This window comes from Syngnathoides biaculeatus, chromosome 17, assembly GCF_019802595.1.
Source record: "Syngnathoides biaculeatus isolate LvHL_M chromosome 17, ASM1980259v1, whole genome shotgun sequence".
NCBI lineage: Eukaryota > Metazoa > Chordata > Actinopteri > Syngnathiformes > Syngnathidae > Syngnathoides > Syngnathoides biaculeatus.
Window position 1 is genome coordinate 2,519,951 of NC_084656.1, and position 24,479 is coordinate 2,544,429.

Genomic DNA, 24,479 nt, shown 5'->3' on the forward strand with positions numbered 1-24,479 from the left:
GTTTGAACAGGAGCGACAGCATTCATGGCATTTGTAATTTTTTTAGGTGAAATTGTCCAAAAGTTCATCACCAATCTCAGTATTCACAGTCTGTGCCACAGCTACAATCTGCCCATAAACTTAGTGGCAGTACCCTCATTTATGTGCCTTTTTTAAATAGACCTAGAGGTTGTCTGAACTGTTGGAAGAATCTGTAGTTAAAAAAATACACAAAAATTGTCAGAAATAGCCGTATCCTTAGTGTCAGTTGCTAGAATTTCAACATCTTTAGAGATGACCAGGTCTAAGATGTGACCTTGAGTGTGAGTTGGAATGTGTCTGGTATATCAGAAAGTTCTTTGGATGTTTTTTTTCCATGTTATTATCTCTCATTATGACAAAATAGTTGACTAACTATTTGTAATCTTCTGTATCAGAGAACAGATCTTAAAGAGAAGTCATAACGTCATCATCGTGGTCAACAATATCACTATCAATATCCTGTTGTGCCAATAGTGGGCATATTTCTGCCAATTTTGAATTTGTTGGTGCAATAGCAGTGGTTATAAGTTGGTTAGGTGATGCCTTTGTGCAGGGAATACAACAACAGGCACGCAATGCAAGAATAGCTGCAAACACAACTATAGAAACTAGGACAGAGAACACTAGGTTTTTAGATTTGCCAAACTTTTTTTTTTTTGTTCTAGCACTCAGACCAGGCTGATGTGTTCACACCAGAGTGCTCCTTCATCTTGTAATTTAGGGTGCAGAGGCCTTGATTGGACCTTGTGAGTGACCCATCTGGTGCTGTGATATTTGGAATAAAAAACTTAACAACACTGATCACCGAACATTGAGCAGAAGCCACTCCTCTCGGCCAAGAGCATGTGGACCGCTATGTGGTTCTGGAATGCCATGAGTGAGGTTGCAGCTGGTTGTTCTCTCATGGCAATAAAGCCTGCTTCCGTAGAGTTACCTAGTTTCTGTACATTGCAATTTATGTAATTGATTCTGTATTCATTTGCCTTGTCAAATGCCTCGGTTGGATTGTTTTCTTCACCGGAATGAGACGGAAGGGTTCTAAATTCCACTAACCCCTTTGTAACCGGACTACAGCGACCTTGGCAGTGGGAATGAGAACAGCTAGCTTACAAATAGCCAATAAAACACGTTAGTATTAACAATGGTTTCAATATCAATAACCTTACAATGAGACAAATTAACTCGAGTATTCCACTCTATTCTTAAAGCTGTTGGCACGTTTGGTTGGAAAGAGCTCTATCCATTTTGAAAAGGCATCTGTAATGACCAAACACTTTTTCTTTTCTTCTTCACTTTTAATTCAATAGACTCGTATAGATAGTTTTTAAACAGATATTGTGGTGTAAGGAACTGTCCTCTACATTGGCTCAAATTACCTTGTGGATTATGTCTGGCACATGTCAAACGTGTCCTACATTTTTTTTTTCTGAATAAAAATTGAAGTCATAAATTGTATAATGTTGATTGTATAGACTCATATCCCTCCTGTTTGAAATATGTGACAAAATCCTAGCTCAAAATGGCCGCCTATTTTTTGGATAGGTTTGTTGTTTGGTCATACATAGGTTTTTTTCTTTTTGTAATGTTGCACTTCTTTTCCTTCCGGCTTGTCCCGTTAGGGGTCGCCTCAGCGTGTCATCTTTTTCCATCTTCGCCTATTTCGTGCATCCTTCTCTCTAACACCCAGTGTCCTCATGTCCTCCCTCACAACATCCTTCAACCTTTTCTTTGGTCTTCCTCTCGCTCTTTTGCCTGGCAGCGCCATCCTCAGCACCCTTCTACTTGCACATATCTTCTTAATGTATCCTTTATCTAAATTTGTTATTATATCAGCGAAAGCATTTCCCAATGAAATCATATCTTTGTATGTGTGAGGCATTTGCAGACTTTAACATTTGCATTGCATTAAGTAAATCAACTAACAATTTTGCATGTGTTACTTTGGCTGTGGATGAATTCATCCCCCTAATTTATTTTCTTTTTCTTTCTTTCAGGGCTCCGTAAAAACGTGCACTTTTGCAAATGGATATAGGCTGTCTATTGCATGCATTTTCATAGATGAGCCATCTACAAATAGCACTTCTCTTCTTGATCTCTCAGGCCACTTCTACTTTTGGCTCATATTTCTGCAAACTTTTGACAATCATGTTTTGCACCATCCTCATGACTGGCTCATGACGTGGTAAACATTGTTGCTAAGTTCAATGTCGCTTGTTTGTCTCAATACGCAATGCAGGGACTGCAGGTGGTACTCTTAGAATCAGAGGATGGGACAAAACTATGGTTGAAATTGTTTCTACAGCAATAGATGTCACAATAACTGCTCTTAAACACTGGGGTACTGCACATGATATGCTGAGTCTCTATGTTTTTGCACTAAAACTTTTTAATTTTTTTTATTAGAAAACACACAAGGTCAAAAGGAGGGGTGAGCAGATGAAATGAAAGGTATAGTTTTTGGTGATAATCTGGCACATTCTTTGGTTATGATGGAGTTGTCCTTGGCTACTTCTAGGAAAATACTGTCGCATCTATGTGTAGGAGGTCGTCATGTGAACAAGACTCTTCAAAGCAAGGATGATACTTTGGCTTTGTTGCAAGTACATAATAAATATATTAATGAAAACTCTAACAGCGGTGAATTGTATGTCCTCTGCTGTGGATAGAAACACTGATAAGAGCAGTGATACCAGTGCACACATTCCTGGTGCATTTACTTTTGACCAACACACCACCACCACACATCGCTGCATGGGAGCATTGGGGGAGTTTGCCGATGGATATCATGACACTGTGTTTTGTTCACACCTCGTTAACACCTGTCCCTGTAAAGCTAACATAGGAGAGGTTGGCCAATGCAACATTAGAAAATATCAGTTTCTCATTTACTGCCTTAGTTGTTGGATGAACACTATTCCATTCCTGACAAGTCGTGTTAGGAGTTGTTTAGTCATTACCTCCAGGGTACACTGTGTTGGGATTTCTGCTGGAATGACATGTATTAGTAGCCTAGGGCCCGTGCACGTGATGCAACGATAGTTTACCCTGTTAGCTGCATTCTACATTATAACCAGATTTTTCCTATTTGTAAAAAAAAGTTCCTCACACTTTTTCGGTTAAAATACTTCAACTCCATAGAATACGGAGTCTTTTGTATGGCATTCGGGTTTAAGGTAGCATTAAAGTGGCAAATGGTGGGAAGAAAATGGGGGTTTCCTTTAGCATAAGCCCATCCATGGAATCCCCAGCAATTAGACTGCCAAGGAATTAAAATAGTGCTTAACTTATTCATTGGGAGGCACACGTGGACTCCTCCCCTCATGCCTTGGTGACTGCCGCATAGTTGTTTATCAATGTTATTTGAAATGAGGTTGCGCCTCTTTATCTTATATATGGTAGGCATAGTTGACTGAGTATAATTATTGGTTCTGTTATGTGTTTTTGTCAGCTTTACAGGTGCCCAAAGGTTCCATATGAACAAAAATATCATTATGGCTGCCAATGTTGCAGCCCAACATGCTATCATATCATTTAGCTATTTTAAAGTCATGTCGACAAAGTTGCCCCAAATGAGTTAGGTGTCCTTTAAATCTTCACCAGCCTTCAGGTATTTTCATAAATCTGCACCCACCTTATGCCGGACTTTGCTCACATTTCCACTTGGGTGACTTAGCTGAGATGACCTTTTACAGTGTGTAAGGTGTAGCCACATGTTTCTTTCTGCTACTTTGCCCATGTCATTCAGCTCTTCCTCAGTCTTTGGGTAAAACTGCACGTGCAATAGATAGATGTTAATTCATAAACAGACAGAATGAATAGACAAATGGCAATAACGTGATTAAAGCACAGTAACTTGTTACATTCCCCCCCCCCCCCCATTCTGATGGTGTAGTGCGTTGGTGTCAAACTTCTCTTGCGAGCCACATTGTAGTTGTGTTTGTGTCATTGTAGAGGGCTGTTTTGAGTGCAGGCAGCGTGGGATCGACTCCCACTCAGTGATGGTGTCAACATCTGCATCGCGACTGACCGCCGACCAGCCCTGGGTGTAGTCTGGCTCCGCCCGAAGTTAGCTGGGATAGGCTCCAGCTCTCTCCGAATAAATGCAGAAAGGTTGCATCAGGAAAGACATCTGGCGTAAAAAACCAAAAATACTGTAACCGCCGCACCACCCCACCATGACAATGGCACAAAAATGGTTTTACACATCAATGCTGATAAATTTCCTAATATGTTTCCAGTCCTATCAATTTCCTAGTGACACGCCATTAGAAAACAATGTTTTTTGTTTTTCAAAAGAAGTTTATGGATACACAGAATTTGCGGGTCTACCATGTCATTTTAATGAACACGAATTCAGTTTTTTGTATGCATTTTTTTTTTGGGGGGGGGACCTTGTGTGGCTCCTACAGGTACCACCCAAACAGAAAAATGAAAATAACGGGTAGCGTTTTCATTCAACACCCAACAGCAAAATTTAACTGTTTAGTCCCCATTATGACCGCACTCTCACTCCCCTGTGCAACTGGACTACGACCTTGGCAGTGGGAATGAGAACAGCTATCTTACAACTGGGCAATAAAAACTAATTAGTAATTAGTGTTTACAATGGTTTCAAAATCAATAACCTTCTTATAATGGAGAAATGAACTCAAGTATGCCATTTTGCTATTTTTAAAGCTGTTTGGGGTTGTTAATAACTCCTGTTTCTTCCATGCATTTCTTCAGTCTGTTCTTAATTGTACTATTCATTCTCTCACTTTGTGGATGGTAAGAACAGTGGAGTTTCAAGTTAATGTGGAACATGAGTCCTATTTTGTCGACCACTTTGTTCACAAAGTGTGTTCCATTGGTATGATGTCTTTGCATAATGCTTCAGCTACAGTTAGTGCATCAGTTTGTTTAGCTGGGAATATTTCTAGCCATTTTGAAAGAGCATCGATGATGACTAAACTGTTTTTCCTCACTTTTGTTCAGTTCAATGAAATCCATGTGTATTTTCTGAAATGGATGTGCAGCCTTGGCGGCATGGTGGGTGAGCTGGTAAAGCGTTGGCCTCACAGTTCTGAGGACATGGGTTCAATCCCGGCCCCACCTGTGTGGAGTTTGCATGTTCTCCCCGTGCCTGCGTGGGTTTTCTCTGGGCACTCCGGTTTCCTCATACCTCCCAAAAACATCCAACATTAATTGGACACTCTAAATTGCCCTTAAGTGTGATTCTGTGTGCGGCTGTTTGTCTCCATGTGCCCTGCGATTGGCTGGGAACCAGTTCAGGGTGTACCCTGCCTCCTGCCCGTTGACAGCTGGGATAGGCTCCACCACTCCCCGCGACCCTTGTGAGGATAAGCGGCTAAGAAAATGGATGGAGGGATGGATGTAGCCTGAGGAAACTGACCACGTTTTGGATGCACATTCCCTTGTAGATTATGTCGAGCACACATCAAACAAGCCCTGCAAAAACGTTTTTGCATACAAGTTAAATCCATGGTTCATGTAATGCCATTGTACCAGGGCTACCATTCCCCCTGTTGAGACCTGAGACTTCCCAATGCTCAATATTGACGCCCACCTAAAAAGATTTTTTGGTAGAATGGGTTTTGTATCTTTGCTCTCATAAATCCCATTTTGTAATGTAGCACCTTTATTTTTCTACATTTTTAGTTCTGCTGGTCAGCTTTGTTGTTGCATTTTGTTTAACACATTATCTGAAAGTATGTCTTCATTTGTTGCATGGTCAGATAATCCCATAAAGGTTTTGGCTGCTACTTCTTTTGATGTTTAATCTTTAAATCCATTTCCCAATGATACTTTGTCTGTATTTGTGTATGTATTGTGTACTGCACATTTACTTTGCTATTTCTTTTGGGAATTGAACTGCTTCGAGAAAGTTTTGTAGTAGCTCTGCATGTGCCACTGTTTCCCCTGTAGTTGTCACCATTCCTCTATTTTTCCAGTAATGTCTGTGTAGATTTTGATACCACTGTGAATACAGCAGCGTCTGGTCTCAGATTGTTTAACACTGTCCAATAAGTTATTGTCTGTACAGTTCAGTCGTCCCAATCCAAATCTGGTTGTTTTTCTGTCCAATCAGGAACATTTCGCACTACCAAAACAAATTGTCCCATACTCTTCCACTCCTAAATTTTGTTTGTGCAATGACTTGTGTGGTGGTGTCCATTCCATGTGTCATGCATTTAGTTTGTCAGTCAGTCTTGTTCCTGCCACTACAACTGATATACCATATGAGTACAGATAATCATGATTTTGGCTGGTGTGGGCTGTTATAAGTTTACAGTATCTTATACTACATAGTTACATCCAATGAGTCACTTCCTATGTCATTTTGTGGTTGTTCAATCATGTCTCGAGCTGTTTGCAGCAAAAGATCTCCTGTTCTTGTGGGAGGTTTATTTGGAATATCTAAGGTGTAATAATAGAGTGCTGGGTTCCTATTTTGTAAGAAATTTAACTGTTTTCCCAGTAATTCATTTTTTTTCTTAATTCTATTTTTCCTGTCAGTGAGGGAATTAAGCCCAGTCCTGGTTTCAGCAAGCCATCTCTTACCAGCAAACGTATGGGGCAAATTGAAAAGTTGCATTTTGAGAGCATTAGTTGTGACATTTTTGATGGGGAGATGGCTGCTCTAGTTATGCAGTGGTAGGTGTTTTGTTTTTAGGGCAGTCATGTGAAATGTGACCTTTTTCTCAACAACACCAGCAAATAATTTCTTTTTGATCAAATTTGCATCCCCTCCCCATTTACTCTTCCCCTGCCTCTTACTCATCTACGGTCATAATTACTAAATGTTTCACATAAAGCTCCATAAATTTCTCCTTCCTCTGTCAGAAAGGTGTTAACTTTTTTTTCTTTATTTTGTAGCACTGTTTCTGTGTGCTGCAAGTCGGTTTGTCAACCCAATGTTTTTCAATCCATTGTTTTGTAGGATTATTTGAATTCCCAATGAAGAGCATTTTTAATTGCTCTTGATACACACTCCCTGGAGTATGATCGTCAGGAATGCCACTGTTTGCTTTAAAATATGCAGTCATTCCACTTCTATATTCTTTAAATGCTTCATGATTGTTTTATTTTGCTCTTCCAATGGGAGAATTTTTTGCTTTTTGTCTAAATCTAGCAGAATATATTAACCCTTGAACTCCCTGCTGCTGTGAGAAAGTATTTTGCTGTCAACCAAATTTGCTGTACCACACCACAAGTGGTAAGATTTTCTCAAAACTTCGGTTCCCTGGTCGAACTATGTTACATCAACTTTATGAGATGTGATACCTTTTATGGCCATTTTCACATCATCTTGAGTCCAGTTTTTGTGTGTGTGTGTGTGTGTGTGTGTGTGTGTGTGTTATTTTATTCTGCAGGTTAACCATATATTTTTTTGTGTGTTGAGCTGACCAGCAAAGCCATATTGTGTTATCCATAAATTTAGATGTTTTATTTTAGTAGGACGTTGGCTTTCTACAAACCTCTAGCCCTTACACATTTTTTTTTCAGATGTTCTGTATGAACTATTTTGCTATTTATCAACTATTGTGTCAACTGTTTGTTTTTCCCGTTGGAGTCAGTGGTTTACCTAGGGTGACTATACTGACTTCCCCCTGAACAGGGTGACAATTATTTTGTTTGAGGTCATCCTCAGGCTTCTTCCGAAAGTTGCGGCGAATTTTTACATCTGCATCCTCAAACAGTTGTCAATCAATTTCATGTTCAAATTAGGTAGTGAACCTCCACTCACACTTTTACACATGCACACGTTTCACGGAGCTCAAGTACGTACAGGACACACGTTGCCCTTTTCTCAGTTTTATAGTTAATTTGTCTACTCGATAGGGACTAGTATTCTCGAGGTTTGGTTCTGCCGCAGTCACCCAGATGTGCAAATTCACGCATTCCTCATGAGTGTGTGAGTTTCCTACTCACCAGACATGTCTTTACTTCCTTCGGCTTCTTGACAATCCTCAGCCTCCAGACGCAAAGTCGAGGCCCAGTCCTTGACATCAACTCAGCCCCTGGAAACCTCAGGTATCTTGAGATCATGCTCAAAGAACCAAGCAAATGTCAGGTTTCCCAATTAGACATTCATTAAACTGGACAAAAAGGAAGCAAAGACACCAGTTCAAATCTCGCGAGGAGAGAGGAGATGAACTGTCTCGTACAATTTACCACTGCACTCTCGGATTATCTTCACCTCTGCACCTCCATTTATTTTGTTTCAAGACACCCTTATTTACATGGATGTTACAAAAAGAAGACGGCACGCAAAGCATAGTTGGGAAAAAAAAGTGTGTGTGTGTGTGTGTGTGTGTGTGTGTGTGTGTGTGTGTGTGTGTGTGTGTGTGTGTGTGTGTGTGTGTGTGTGTGTGGTGTGTGTGTGTGTGTGTGTGTGTGTGTAAGTTTGCTGAGTACATTTGTGGTCATCATTTCTTTAACAGGCAGCAGGTGCTCCTGGTTTTAACAGCTCTGATGATTAGATGTTTTTGTTCTTGCTATCTCCTGCTAGGCGGCTGCCACAATATCTAGAACAGAGCAAAGCATTTCTTTATTGGAAGCAGATGTATGATAATTCACAATTATTCCTACAGTTATCTTGTGTATGAAATGCGCTATACAAATTTGCTTTGCATTGCCTTATTTAACAGGTCTGGAGGTAATCAGGCTATAAAATACCTAATATTGATTATTACTTTCTGTATTTTTCGGACTATAAGCCACCACTTTTTTAGTGTGCTCCGAATCCTGTGGCCTATGTAACGATGCAGCTAAAAGTTTTTTTTCGCAGGCTGTTCAGTTTAAAAGTACAACAAAAACGTTTTAGAATGTAATGCTTAAAACATGGCTGTTCTATATAATCCACTCGGGTTTGAGCATGTGCAGATGCCTCCAGGGCATGTATAAGACAACTTTACCTCCAGGGCGCGAAGACGACAACGAAGCTACCTTGAGCGTGTCAAAAAAGATGGTGCTAGTTTTTGATGTGCTCGAACCAAATCACAGCAAGACAGTTCAAGGGAGAAAATAGTAGGTTTACCGATCAAGAATTTAAAGACTTAATTGCCAGAGGGAAAAAAATGTTTGAATGCCTGCTAGTTTTGACTTGGATTGATCCGTAGCAGTTTCACGGAGGAGGGAGCTGGAAGAGCTGGTGGCCAGGATGTGGAAGATCCGAAAAGATCCTGCCTGCTCCGGACCTAGTTCCCGTTGGGTACAGGTCCTCAATAGTGGATAGCGTGATGCCGACAATCCGTTCAGCAGTTTTGATTGTCCGTTGCAGCTGGAGTTTGTCCTTTTTTGTGGCAGCTCCAAACTGGACTCTGATGGATGTACACAGTACTGATTGGATGACCGCTATGGAGAACTGTTTCAGCAGCTCTTGTGACAGGCCGTGCTTCCTCAGAAGCCGCAAGAAGTACATCCTTTGCTGGGCTTTTTTGAGGATGAGGATGTTCATCTCCCACTTCAGGTCCTCTGAGACAGTGATTCCTTAATGGTTGACACAAGGCAATTGAACAGGGTTAGTGGCACCTGTGGTGAAGTATGCCTCCTGAAGTCCACAATGATCTCTACAGTCTTTAGAGTGCACTACATAGTTTTCACTCTTTTTTTTACTTTGGGTTCAAATAAGCCCATCGTTGTCATGGTACTGTCGAGAATGACATTCTTGTTGATAAACCCAGCAGTGGAAGAAAATGGGGTGTAGTGAATCATTTGCAGGACAAAATAAGCGGATCCACATTTGAAAACAACTGACGGCTGTTTTAGATACGATACAATGTGTATTCTTTTATTGATGACAAAATTGACAAAAATAATTTTTACTAAGTCGTTAAAATTATATTTTTTAGGTGCTTACTGCAGAAGAGCAAGCAGTATGCTTGAAGCAACCCTCAGGGATAGGCCAGCCTCCCCGGACTTTGATGTCAGAGGGGTTCTACAAGAACTCAAAAAGCAGCCAAAAGGTTTCATGGAACCCATACGAAAACAGGTAATCAAAAACTATTTTCATGTCAGTAAATTTAAGAGCACTGTTTGAGCAAGTTTAATAGTTCTTGTCCAACTGTCTGACCATTGATTTTTTTTTTTTTTTTTTTTTTTTTTTTTTTTTTCCCGACAAGCCATTTCTTATTCTTATTCATGCAAACGTTAAACCTTGAATTTCTTTCAATAGCCGTATTTAAACAGTTTGAATTGATAAGGCCTTAGAAAAAGCCTTTTTATGTCATTTTATCCACATTAGTTTTTAAACCTGTGGATGTAATTCATGTCCAAGAATTCTCAAAATGTTGTATTCTAGCTTTAAAGGTCTAATCGTCTCTGGCATAGAACTTAGTGAGAGTAGAGTTTGATATTAGAGTAATATTTTATTCACTGTAACATCACCCTCCACATTCATTCACATTATCTTCGATGCTCCAGGACACATGATGTCTTAGGCTTGTATCAGAGGAAACCACATTGCAGTGATGAGTCTTCGCTGGGCAAAAAAACTCTCACGGTGCAACAACTCCCGTCTAGTAATTCTACATCTTCTGTGAGCTTGGACAGTCAGACTGGCAGCCCAGTCTCTTCTTTCTCAGGAAAGGTATTTGAAATTCAAAAATCTGATCCTTCCATCCATTCTTTAATTTACACAATGCATGGTGTTTTTATTTTCTTTTTTTTTTTACTTTAAAAACAGCAAAGTATTTATTTCAGAACCCCAAAATAGCTTCTATTGATTCTTATCATGGACAGTGGTTCACATTATAAATTCCAAGGTAAACAACTGTTGACAGTGCCAAAAAAAAAGGTAGATCACATTTAACATTCATAAAATGCGAAGCAATCTCCTGATCAGCTGATCAGTTACTTGACACCCCCATCCAGTCCATCCAAGACTGGCTTAAAATTGTCATTTGTACAAAGTAATATACAAGTACATTTCCTTACTTTTTTTTTCTCTTGTTTGTCACAATCTGCCGGGCCAATTATTATTATATATTATCCATGACTCTACTCACTGTAGTAGACTCAAAAAGCTGCAGCATTTGCACATTTGTTTTTGACCAATACTAGCCTCTGATGGCTGAATAGCATCTGCACCACTTGCACAATCAATTGAGGAACATCTGCAACATTTGGACAATCGATATTTTTCTAGATTATTGAACGACGAGTCACTTTAAACTGCATACATTCGTTGAAGTCTTGGCAGCCTTTGTTCAATGATCATTGCACTGTATTATTGGTCGATGAGGCATTCTAACTGCTCTAAATGCTATAGGACTCTGTCCACATCCTTTTGCACAGTTCATCCATCCAGCCATTTTCTTACCCGCTTATCCTCACAAGGGATACACGAGTGCTGGAGCCATTCCCAACTGTCATCAGGAAGGAGGTAGGGTACACCCTGAACTGGTTGCCAGCCAATGCCAGGGCACACGGAGACAGACAACACTCACAATCACACCTAGGGGCAATTTAATGCATGTTTTTGGGATGTGGGAGAAAACCTGAGTGCCCGGAGGAAACCCACAGAGCCACGGGGAGAACATACAAATTCCACACAGGCGGGGCCGGGATTGAACCTGGGTCCTCAGAACTGAGGCCAACGCTTTACAGCAGCACCACCGCGGTGCTCTTTTGCACAATTGTCAAAAAAAAAAAGGTGTACTGTCATTGCCAGATTATTAGCGACTTTAATTGCTCCATGACTGTTATTGCAATGTATTTAAGTCTCAAAAGTATTTTCTGTTAATTGACTGTCTGTCTGTTGTCGTACTCGACATGTGACACTAGACTGGTTCCAACTACTGGAAACAAATTCCTTTTCTATTTTTGACATACTTGGCAAAATAATGAGGATTTTGAGTCAATAAATTAGACTGGTCAAAACTTTAATTTAGGCAGTTCAATTAAAAAAGTGAAAATCACAATCATATTCTACAGATCTACTACACACAGTGAAATATTTTTCAATGTCTAATTTTGTTGATTTTAGCCTGCAGAAAACAAAAACTCCAATTCAACATCTCAAAACTTTTTAAAAAAGAATGAATGGAAATGATTTTTAAAGAAGAAATTAAACAGGAATTTTCCCTCTGAAAGTATTTTTTTATTTAATAAACCTATATAATGTATGAATAATGAAATGATTTAACATTTATTGAGATGTATCTTAGAGTTTATACCAATCTGTTGCCTTGATTGGTTTCAGCTGATAATTGGCATTTTGTGCTGATGGTCTTCAGTGTCACAATTCGCCATTGATTGGGTTGCAAAAGATAATCACTCTACTTCACCATTCTATACTGTACATTTGAATCCAAAAGGTAGTTTATTTCCCTTGTCGCACCTTTTGACATAGTATTGTAAAAAAAATGACTGCCACTAAAGTTATTAAAAAAATAAATAAAAAACATGTCAGTGATGTGGGACAGACATAACATCAGACACATTCACCACTTAATGGCTGCATCGGACAGCAAGACAAATTTGGTCCTTCACGATTGCACTGTCAGACTACTGCAATAAAATCTTATATTCCAATACCACCGCATCCCATCTTCTACAATCACGGAGCTTTATTTTGTGGACTCAAAAATGACTGCATTATAAGAACAGAGTGGGAGAAAATATGCGCTAGTGTAAATTGATGCTCAGGAGAGGACTTTAATTGAAGGATTGCTTTCCATACTTTTAAGATACCACTTTGCTAGTAGGCAACAAAACATTATAAGGCCTAACAACCGAGTGCGAGCATTAATGGTAATACATAAACATGCCAGCATTGAATCATTTAAGGTTTCCACGTGTGTTAAGTAATTTAGTTTGAATTAATGCAATTTAATTACAATAAATTAGCACCCATCTGTCATGTTATAATCTTGGTTTGACCTGTCTGATGAGAAAAGATGACCTGAATAGAATATGGAATTTACCATTTTAGGAATAAATACTTCCACTATGACCTCTATGGACAGTGTCTTTGTAATTTTAACCAAGATTTAATCAGGCCTAGACAGCAACACCTTTCTGAAATCATCAATAAGAACCTCAACAATACTCCCACTCTTTTTGCTGTGGTTGACAAGCTCACAACCCTCTCTCAAAACATCTGATAAATGCAATGAGTTTGCCTGTATTATTGTGAAAAAATACAATCTATCAGGTTAAATATCAGGACAAATCAGTTAAATTATACCATGATACTACATCTGAAGCCAGCCAGGGAAAGCTCTATTACCATGTAAGAATTTGATACATTTGACCAAAAAACTAGAGAAAACTGTTCAAACTATCTTGACTCAATACCGTCTGACTTTTTCAAAACTATTGTGAAATCAGTCCTAGTTGTATGAACAATTGCTGACTTCAGTCGGCCAAGTTTCCTACAGCTTTTAAAGTAGCTGCTCTAAGCCGCTTCGAAAAAACAGAGCACTGGATGCTTCTGTGTTAGCAGAATAAAGACCCATCTCTAAACTCCCTTCCATAGCCAAGATTGTTGAGTTATTTTTAATCAACTCAGCAATTTCCTGACAAACTTCAGTCAGGTTTCTGAACTTATCACAGGACAGAATCTGATCTTGTCAAAGTCCTAAATGATATAAGATTGAATACTGACTCAGGAAAGGTGTCAATTTTGGTCTTGTTGGATCTCAGTGTGGCTTTTGATACCGTAGATCACAATATACCGCTAAACAGGTTGGAAATGTGGGTAAGACCAAATGGAACGGTCCTTAAATGTTTCGGGTCCTACCTGGAGGAAAGGAGCTACTGTGTAACCATTGGAAGTGCTCAAGCGCAACAAATCGTATGGCTCCCTTAGGTCCCAATTCTTGGACCCCCCACTGTTCAGCCCGTATATGCTACCCTTGGGTCAAATTTTCCAGACCTTTAGTTTAGACTATCATAGGTATGCAGATGACATATATATGTTATATGTAGCACTGTCTCCAAATTACGATAATTCAAGTGAGATTTTGTGCTATTGTCTAAAGTAGATAAATAACTGGATGAGACAAAATTTCCTCCAACTAAACCACAACAAAACTGAGAATTGTTTTTGGCAATAACGAAAGGGATTACTGCTTGTAAATACCTGAACTCACTATCATTAAAAAGCAAAGACCAAGTCCGAAACCTTGGTCTTCTGATAGAATCAGCCCTGACCTTCAACAGTCACATCAAATCAATGACTAAAACTGCCTTTCACCATCTGAAGAAAATATCTCAGTGAAGGGTTGCATGTGTCAAGCAGACCAGGAGAAATGCAACAATGCTTGTATCTCAAGTAGATTTGACCATTGTAATAGTCTTCTTACTGTGCTCCTCAAAAGGGCATTTAACCGCTGGAGATCATTCAGAAAGCTGCAGCTCGAGTTGTGACCAGAAGTTAGAGCATATACCGTGATTTCTCAAAAATAACGCTTAATTTTTTCCAAAAATATTTTTAAAAAGTCAATAGAGCGCATTACATTTACGTATGGATGAAAAAATAAAAAATACAATCACATTGGATAGTCACATACAGGTACAGGTGGTTGAAAATATATATAATATAAATATATATATATAATATATATATATATATATATATATATATATACATATATATACATATATATACATATAAATTTTGATATGATATTCGTTGTCTTATGTTACTTCTTTTCCTTTCGCCTTGTCCCGATTAGGGGTCGCCACAGCGTGTCATCTTTTTCCATCTACGCCTTTCTCATGCATCTTCTTCTCTACCACCCACAGTTTTCATGCCACAGTTGGCAGCGAATAACTCCAAGGTTTTGTACTGTGATGAGTTCGGAAGTCTTCATGTCCTCCCTCACAACATCCATCAACCTTTCTCTGGTCTTCTCGCTCTTTTGCCTGGTAGCTCCTTCCTCAGCACCCTTCTACCAATATACTCACTCTCTCGCCTCAGGACATGTACAAACCAAGTCTGGCGTCATCCAATTTTGGCTGTCCCTCTAATGATCCTATCCAACCTGCTCCTTCCTAGGAGAACCTCAACATTTTCATTTCTGCTTCCTCAAGTTTTGCTTCCTGTTGTTTCTTCAGTCTCTAATTCGTACATCATGGACGGCCTCACCAAGTGTTATAAACTTTGACCTTCATCCGAGCGGAGACTCTTCTGTCACATAGAACACCAGACACCTGCCGCCAACTGTTCCACGCTGCTTAGACCTGTTTTTTCACTTCCTTACCACACTCACCATTGTTCTGTATTCTTGACCCCAAGTATTTGAAGTCGTCCACCATTGCGATCTCTTCTCCCTGGAGTTTCACTCTTCCCCCACTACCCCTCTAATTCATGCACATATACTCTGTTTTACTTTGGCTAATCTTCATTCCTCTCCTTTCCAGTGCGTGCCTCCATCTTTCTAATTGTTCCTCCACCTGCTCCCTGCTTTCACTGCATATGAAAATATCTGCGAAAATTATGGTCCAAAGGGAATCCAGTCTGACTTCATCTGTCTGCCTATCCATTACGACTGCAAACAGGAAGGGGCTCAGAGCGGATCACCGATACAGTCCCACCTCCATTAAATTCTTCTGACACACGTACGGCACATATAACCTCTGTTCTGCTGTCCTCATACATGTCCTGTACTATTCTAACATATTTCTCCGCCACACCAGACTTGCGCATGCAATACCATAGTTCCTCTCTTGGTACTCTGTCATTAACTTTCTCTAAGTCTACAAAGACACAATGTAGCTCCTTCTGACTTTCTCTGTGGTTTTCCACAGGCATCCTCAAGGCAAATAACGCATCTATGGTACTCCTAAGCATGAAACCATACTGTTGCTCACATATACTTAGTTCTGACCTGAGTCTAGCCCCCACTAAGTCTTCCCATAAGTTCATTGTGTGGCTCATCATCTTTATTCCTTTGTAGTTTCTACAGTTCTGAACATCGCCTTTGTTCTTTGAATAATTGTTTATATTATTATTATACATCTGCTTCCAATAACAAAATGATTTGATCTGCTCGAGATAATGTGGCAGCCGCTTAGCAGGAGATAGAACCAGAATCACAACTGTTAGAACCAGGAGCACCTGTTGTCTGTTAAAGAATTGATGACCACACATGTACTCAGCAATCTTCCACACACATGCACAAAGAAGTACACTTTGTTTCCAACTATGTTTTGCTTCCCCATCTCCTTTTTGCAACATCCATGTAAATAAGGGGCGTTTTGAAACTAAATAAATCGAGGTGATGAGGAGAGGATAATCAGAGAGTGCAGTGGTGAATTGTACAAGACAGTTCCTCTCCTCTCTTCTCGCAAGCTGTCAAACTTGAACTGGCGTCTTTGCTTCATTTTTGTCCCGTTTAATTAATGCCTAATTGGTGAACCTGACAGTGATCATATCAAATATTCATCTGGCTGATTGATATCCTGCTCGCTCTGTTGTTGACATGACCCGCCACTCGCTGGAGCCCGCTCATCAGACTCCGCATCATTCCCATCCGAAGAGCCATCCAAATATTCAACATTTACAGCCACAGGTTAAAATCTGTATGGACGTATTCCTCTGTCTTCCCGATCAGCCGGTACTGCTATTTCTTCATCAGATGAGGATAAATCCGAGAAATCAGCACTGGCCACAATTGTTTCCCATCGTGAGAGCCTTTGTTGCCGCGCCTATTACGTCACATCCGCGAACGTAGCTCATGTGACTCGACAAAATGGCGGCACCCATGAAAATTCGTAGTTGCTGATAAAAAAAAATCTTCTGAAAACACCATTAAATTAGAGAGGATTAACATCATATTGTCAAGGTACAGGACATATGACATGACATATTGGATACATTGTTAATCCAAACCAAAGGAATTTCCCTTTAAAAACCATTAAATTGGTGCCTCGGTTCTCGAAAGCAATCCGTTTCAGAGGCCCGGTTGAAAGGTGAAACGTTCGAAAAACAAAGCGCGTTTTCCCATTGCAATGAATGGAAAATAAAATAATGCGTTCCAAGTCTTAAAATTTTTTTTTTTTTTTTTTTTAGCTTTTCCTGATAATAAACTTCATAGTAGAAATACATGTATAGTTTAAATACTTTATATAATTAAATCATTAAGAAATATATGTATTTTTTGCGCAAAATGTATGCTTTAGCTTAGTAGAGTATACTAGGCTGGGAGTGCCTTGCTGTATCTATAGCTACTTGGCCCCCAGCGTTGTAAACCTTTTTTTATTAACAAAAGTGCAGAATAACTTAAAACAAGCATTAATGGGGGGTGGGAACAAATTGTTTTTTATTTGCACAGAAAGTATGTAACGTACAAAAAATGTAACTTGCAACTAGAGGGTTAATGGAACAAAAGAAAAACAATGCAAAAACAACTGTTTCAAATGTCATTGGTGGGGGTGACTTGCCCCTTTTTAACAAAGAAAGAATTGATGTTGACTGTTTCTGCCGTCTTTTGAGCACCTTCCTGTCAATAAAATGTATGCTTTAGCCTAGTAGAGTATACTAGGCTGGGAGTGCCTTGCTGTATCTCTAGCTACTTGGCCCCCAGCGTTGTAAACCTTTTTTTATTAACAAAAGTGCAGAATAACTTAAAACACGCATTAATGAGGGGGGGGCATTGTTTTTTATTTGCACAGAAAGTATGTAACGTACAAAAAATGTAACTTGCAACTAGAGAGTTAATGGAACAAAAGAAAAACAATGCAAAAACTGTTTCAAATGTCTTCGGTGGGGGTGACTTGCCCCTTTTTAACAAAGAAAGAATTCATGTTGACTGTTTCTGCCGTCTTTTGAGCACCTTCCTGTAAATAAAATGTATGCTTTAGCCTAGTAGAGTATAACAAAAGTGCAGAATAACTTAAAACAAGCAATAATGAGTGGGGAGAAAACAAAACTGCCGTCTTTTGAGCACCTTCCTGAAGAGCTCGTAACAATATCATGGAAATTTTGCAGTGCTCTGCAACATTTTGCTTTTTTAGTGTGACGGAGTTCTACAAAATTATGGATTTAGTGCAGATAGCTTTAATATCAGCACTTGAGACATCCTTCCTGCCTTCAGCCTCATCAGACGACATCTCCTCCTCCAACATCTTCTGCTCCTCCCGAAGGTGCAGGAGTTCCTCAGTTGTGAGCTCAATACGATGCTCCTCCAGCAGGTCCTCAAAATCATCGGAGTCAATCTCTAAACTGATATTTTGGCCCATTGTCACGATTTCATGGATGAGTTGACAATCCTGTGGAGACCCCATGTCGCCATCAGCATCTGTTGAAGGCCCTGCAACAGCTGCAAGACTATCAAAATTGCGCTCAGCAACACATTTGGGCCACAATTCCATGCAGAGTTCATGGTCCTTTGCATCAACTGGCTCCAATCTTTGTCGATGATGGTGTTGCAGTGGTAAATGTTGAAGTGATTTTTCCAAAAATCACGAAGGGTTAGCTGAGTGTCACTCGTTACCTCGAAGCATCTTTGGAACAAAAATTTTGTATAGTGCTTCTTGAAATTGGTGATGACTTGCTGGTACATGGGCTGAATCAAGGTTGTCGTGTTAGGAGGAAGAAACCTGACTTTGATTATTTCAGATTCATCAGTTAAGTCGGCCTCCAAACCTGGAGGGTGGGCAGTCGCATTGTCCATAAGCAGAAGGCAACGTACTGGTAAGTTTTTCTCCGCCAAGTAGGACTTCACGGTCAGGGCAAACACCTCATGCTCCCACTAGGGACTAAATTGTCGGGTCAGCCAATCCTCGGAGTTGGACCTCCACATAGTAGGCAATGTACGCTTCATAATGTTGTTCTGCTTGAATGCACAGGGATTCTCAGAATGGTACACTAGCAGCGGCTTGATCTTGCAATCACCGCAAGCATTACACATTAAAGAAGCGTAAACCGGTCCTTCATAGGCTTGTGGCCTAGCATCGACTTTTCCTCCTGCGTGATGTAGGTCCTTCGTGCCATTTTCTTCCAGAATAGCCCCGTTTCGTCACTGTTGAAAACTTGCTGGAGAAGGTAGACCTCGGCCTTGACGAAACGGGCAAACTCGTCTTTGAACTTTTCTGCAGCAGCCTGCTCCGAACTTGCAGCCTCCCCATGGCGAACAACGTAGGGTATCACATTTCTTTTGCAGAATTTTGGAACCCTCCTCAACTTGCTTTGAATTGAAAGCCCTCTGGAATTAGACTGGGCTCTTTTCTTTTTAAACCTGTATACAGATTTCTTGCTTTGGCGCAAATCCCTTCCTCGCCAACACTATCCCCATCTTACTTTTCGACTTCCTCCAAGATCTGTGGCCTCTGCTTGGTCAACACGATTGCTCCTTTAGCAACATCACTTGCTTTGAAGGTATCCTTATGTTTCAGAATGGTGCTGATCATCGATTTCACCATGCCATACTTCTTCGATAGCTCAGAAACACGCACACCAGATTCGTATTCGGCTGTCAAATCCTTCTTGAAGTCGACAGTTTTATGCACCACTTTCCTTTTTTCAGTACCAGCAGTTCCACTTGCCTTCTTTGGAGCCATGATCGGGGGTTAATATTGCTCAGTTGGAAGAAAAAAAAGTCACTACCGGGGCACGTCCGCGTGCAGAGGAGTGTGTGGGTCAACTGGTTACAATGGGCGCATTACGTCGTTTTGTTTTTTTTAGAGGCTGCATTCAAAAGCACAATAACAAATAGTCGTGGGTCAGCTGGTCGGGGCATTCAAATACCGATTTTCGTTTGAAAACCAAAGCAAAAAAATCTCAATTTTTGTTAGAAAACCAATTTGTACGAAAACAGAGACGTTCGAAAACCGAGGTACTACTGTATATGACTTGTGAAAGCGCTTGTAAGTTGTTGATTGAAGGTCGCCGCCAACTGAAAATTCGCCTAAAACGCCACACTGGCTAACTTTGCAGACAGAGAGGCGTCAATGATCCACCCGATAACTGTAAGGTGCTCAGGTGTTCTGTGACTGATGATTTGGGTAAATACTAGCCCAAATCATCAGGTAATGTTTTCCATACATATCTCCACTGTGATCTGCCTATAGGATGTTTTTGTAGGTTTTTTTTATTTTTAATTTTTTTAGATGAATGAATGAAAATGTAGTAATTGTATTTTTTTTTATTATTTTCCAGCATTGCACGGAACAATTGTTACCCAACCTGGCCTTTTCCTCAATCCGTTATTTCATCATGAAAAGCAGCAACACTCGGAACTTAGAAATTTCTCAGCAGAAAGGCATCTGGTCCACCATTCCGAGTAATGAGACCAAAATCACCAAGGCCTTCCAGGAGAATGAAATCATTCTCATCTTTTCTGTTCAAGGTTCAGGACATTTCCAGGTAGATTTTATTTTAGCTTTTAATGTATATATATTTATTACAATCTTTGAATCAGGAATTAAATTTACACTGTCTCCTGTACTGTTTTGTCACACACCCCAGCACACAGCCTGACCTCACAAAGTCATGTATGGAAGAGTTGAGGTCATACAAACAGTGACTGATGTTTTAGCAAACTGTACTGTTCTCTTCATGTGTTTTACTTCCAAAGTGCTAACATGAATAAACAGCCAGCCAAACTCCTTTTCAAGAGCCAGGAAGTGAGCGTGCTTGCTCCTTTAATGACTTCTTATCAGGTCAAGTCGGGTGACACAATGAAAATGGAGTGAAACTAGAAAAAGAAATACAAAACATACTAAATAGACTGCAATGTCAAATCAGTATGGCGTATAAACATCTTCCATTAGTATATGAATTAAACATTCACATTCAGTAAGTGTAAGCACAAACAGCAACAGCATTCTAGTGAAGTGAGTAGCAGATACACATACTGCTGCTCGTTATCTCATGAGAATGAACACAACATGTAAAGTTACTAAATCAGTGCAGCTCACAAATATGCACGAAGATACTGTTAAAGTTACTAACAATACTTCTGAAACATGTAAAGAACATAAATTACTCACAGCCATTGCTTTCTCACGGATTCATGCACAGGAATAAGCTGATTTCAACGTGCTACATCTTTCAACTGTTGACATGCTTTTTTTACCGTTTTTCACTCTGCTCAGCGCTTCCTACTTCCTGTATTCTACAGTTTCAAAATAAAAGCTCAGCAATTATTACTATTATATATATTTAGACTTTGTGCATTGTATTTTTTTTTCCAGGGATATGCTCGCATGTCATCAACCATCAGTCATAGGAGTTGTCAAGATTGGGATTTCTGTGGATTAGGAGGAGTTTTCAGTGTGGAGTGGATTTGCAAGGAAAAGTTGCCTTTCCAGTGCACCCAACATATTCTCAACCAATTGAACGACAACAAGAAGGTCCAAATCAGTAGAGATGGACAGGTGAGTCTTTGCGACTGAAGTATGATGATGAAAACTTCATGTGATGCCTACAGTGTAATGTCTAGTCTCTCAACACACTACATTTTGTGACCTGACTGATTTTAAGGATATTTCAAAGGATTCACACAATCATCTTGAATAAGTTATGTGGGGGAAAATGAATAACTTTTAACAGTTTAACCTTCCTAACTTTCATTCAGATAAAAAAAACTACAAGGTAACCAAGTACTTAAAGTTCTGCATTCCTGTGACAGATTTCCAGTAATTGGAATAATTGGGAAAGTATTAAGAATTGTTTGTCTATTTATTTATTGTTATACCATTTAACTTTAATGAGATGCGTTACAGCTTGAAAGTTCTTTTTGTGATAGAACGTTGACCAAGGTAGGTAGAACCGAGTACAACCATGGTAAAGCAAGTTGGTACAGCACAGTGGAAAATGAGCTTGTCTGACCATGTACAGTGTATCTGGAAAGTTTTCACAGCACTTCACTTACTCCATAATTTGCTACAGCCTTATGGCAAAAAATGGACTGAATGGGATGAACTGTTTTGGGGGGTTTTTCTTCACAGTTAAAAAAAAAAAGAAAAAAACAATTCATGTCAGGTATTAATATAGCCTTTGCCATGAAACATAAAGTTGATCTTAAATGCATCTCGTTTATAATGATCATCCTTGAGATATTTTTACTGCTTGATTGGGGTCTACTTGTGGTTAGTTCAGTTGAATGGACATGATTGGTTAAGGGAAACACTTCTTTATACATGAGGTCCCACAGTTGACTGTTAACAGAGAGGAAAAAGCCTTGGGCTATGTTCACACTGCAGGGTATTATACCGAGTTTAGAAATTTTAAAATGTCTTTATATATAGTGAAGTAAGTAAGTAAATAAGTATTTGAACACCTTGCTATATTGCAAGATCTCCCACTTAGAAATCATGGAGGGGTCTGAAATTTTCATCACAGGTCCACCATTGTGAGAGAGAGAATCTAAAAAGAAAAATCCAGAAATCACAATGTATGATTTTTTTTTTTAACGATTTATTTGTGTGATACAGCTCCAAATAAGTAATTGAACACCTGTCTATTAGATACAATTCTGACCCTCAAAGACCTCTTCGTCCACCTTTAATAGTCCACCTCCACTCCATGTATTATCCTGAATCAGATACACCTGTGTGAAGTCGTTAGCTCCATAAATACACCTGTCCACCCCATACAATCAGTAAGACTCAAACTTGTAACATGGCCAAGACACAAGAGACAAAATTGTACAACTCCACACAGATGGAAAGGACCACGGAGAAATTGCCAAGCAGCTTGGTGAAAAAAGGTCCAACTGTTGGAGCAATCACTAGAAAATGGAAGAAGCTAAACATGACGGTCAACCCCAATCGGAGTGGAACCCAATGCAAGAAATACACCTCGTTGGGTCTCAATGATCTTTTGAAAGGTGAGGAATCAGCCCAGGACTACGACAGGACTTGGTCAATGACCTCAAAAGAGCTGGGACCACAATTTCCAAGGTGACTGTTGGTAATACCCTAAGACGTAATGGTTTGTAATCATGCATGGCTCGGAAGGTTCCCCTGCTTAAACCAGCACGTGTCAAGGCCTGTCTTAAGTTTACCAAGTACCATTTGAATGATACAGAGGAGTCATAGGAGAAAGTTTTGTGGTCAGATGAGACCAAAATGGAACTTTTTGGTCATAATTCCACCACTATGTTTGGATGAAGACGAATGATGACTTCCATCCCAAGAACACCATCTCTACTGTGAAGCATTGGGGTGGTAGCATCATGCTTTGGGGGTGTTTTTCTGCACATGGGACAGGGCGACTGCACTGTATCAAGGAGAGGATGACCACGGCCATGCATAGTGAGATTTTGGGGAACAACCTCTTTCCCTCAGTCAGCGCATTGAAGATGTATCGTGGCTGAGTCTTTGAACATGACAATGACCCGAAGCACACAGCCAGGAAAACCAAGGAGTGGCTCCGTAAGACGCATATCAAGGTTCTGGCGTGGCCAAGCCTGTCTCCAGACCTAAACCCAATAGAAAATCTTTGGAGGGAGCGAACACTCCGTGTTTCTCAGCGACAACCCGTAACAGGGTTCGCACGCGTCCCTAAAAGTCCCTAAAAACCCCTAAATTTTCGAAGGTGCATTTAGGGGCTCCTCAAAGTCCTTAAAATCCGCGAAAACCGGTCAAGCCCCTAAAAAGGCCTTAAATTATAAAAAATCAAAGGGAGGACCTCTACCGCCTAAATTCTCCCGAAAAAAAATTTATCTTTTATTTAAAAAAAAAATAAAAAAAATAGCGATCCATCTGGCGTTTAAAACAGCCCGAAATTGTCAATGGAAGTCACCATGTTGACAACGAGTCGCCATCTTGTCATTGATACTCCATTGTTCGTTTCAGTGAGTCAGCATTTCACTTCGTCTTCGTTACGTCTTTCATCGATCCAACTTGTATCATGGGGAAGTGCATTTTTCAAGATGCTTGGGTTGAAAGTAAGGAGTTTGGAAGCTGGGTGTGTCGAGATGCAAAAGATCGGCACATGTTTTACTGCCATCTGTGCAAGCAGAGCTACCAGCTAGGAAAGATGGGCGTCAAAGCTGCCCACTTTTCATCTCTACTGCCTCAAAGCCAAAAAAGCCAGAATAGAGACTGACATATCTACGCTTATTGAGAAGGCTGACAGGCTGTGTGACCAGGCAGAAGAAAAGAGAAAGCTGAGGTTTATCACTGAGCCCAATGCACTCAGAGGCAGAGCAAAGGACAAGAGAGCCTCTTTGGCACCTCTGCAGCAGCAAATAGAGGAGGCTCAAGGAGCTAGAGTAGGGGTGCTGAGACAGACATCAGTAGAAGACATTTGTGTATATAGTTGCAATTGTAGTTAGAATCAGTTTTTCTGTATGCTGTTATGTGAAGACGTTGACAATGGTCATATCAATGAGAACTAGCACAAGGGGCGACAGGTGATCACTGTCACAGGTACTGAGGTACTGGAACCTTTGATGAACCAAGAACATCCGATGGCACCATTGGGTGAGTCTTTTTTCCTTACTCTTGATTTCCCACGATGGCCCTAAATTTTTCGTGTCGGCCCTAAATTTTTTCCG

General features: G+C 40.0%; 1 protein-coding gene across 7 annotated transcripts in view; it reads left to right on the top strand.

The window, feature by feature from the left end:
- ythdc2 (YTH domain containing 2) overlaps positions 1-24,479 on the top strand; it is a 120,725-nt gene that overhangs the window by 88,654 nt on the left and 7,592 nt on the right. For 5 of the 7 annotated variants that reach the window (XM_061847669.1, XM_061847671.1, XM_061847673.1 and 2 more), the window contains 5 exons: positions 9,876-10,015; positions 10,447-10,612; positions 11,294-11,407; positions 20,132-20,338; positions 21,169-21,351. In XM_061847669.1, the coding sequence (XP_061703653.1) occupies positions 9,876-10,015; positions 10,447-10,612; positions 11,294-11,407; positions 20,132-20,338; positions 21,169-21,351 (810 nt within the window). Of the gene's footprint in view, positions 1-9,875; positions 10,016-10,446; positions 10,613-11,293; positions 11,408-20,131; positions 20,339-21,168; positions 21,352-24,479 lie in introns of those variants that run through there. The other 2 variants (XR_009798997.1, XM_061847670.1) reach the window with 2 other exon arrangements.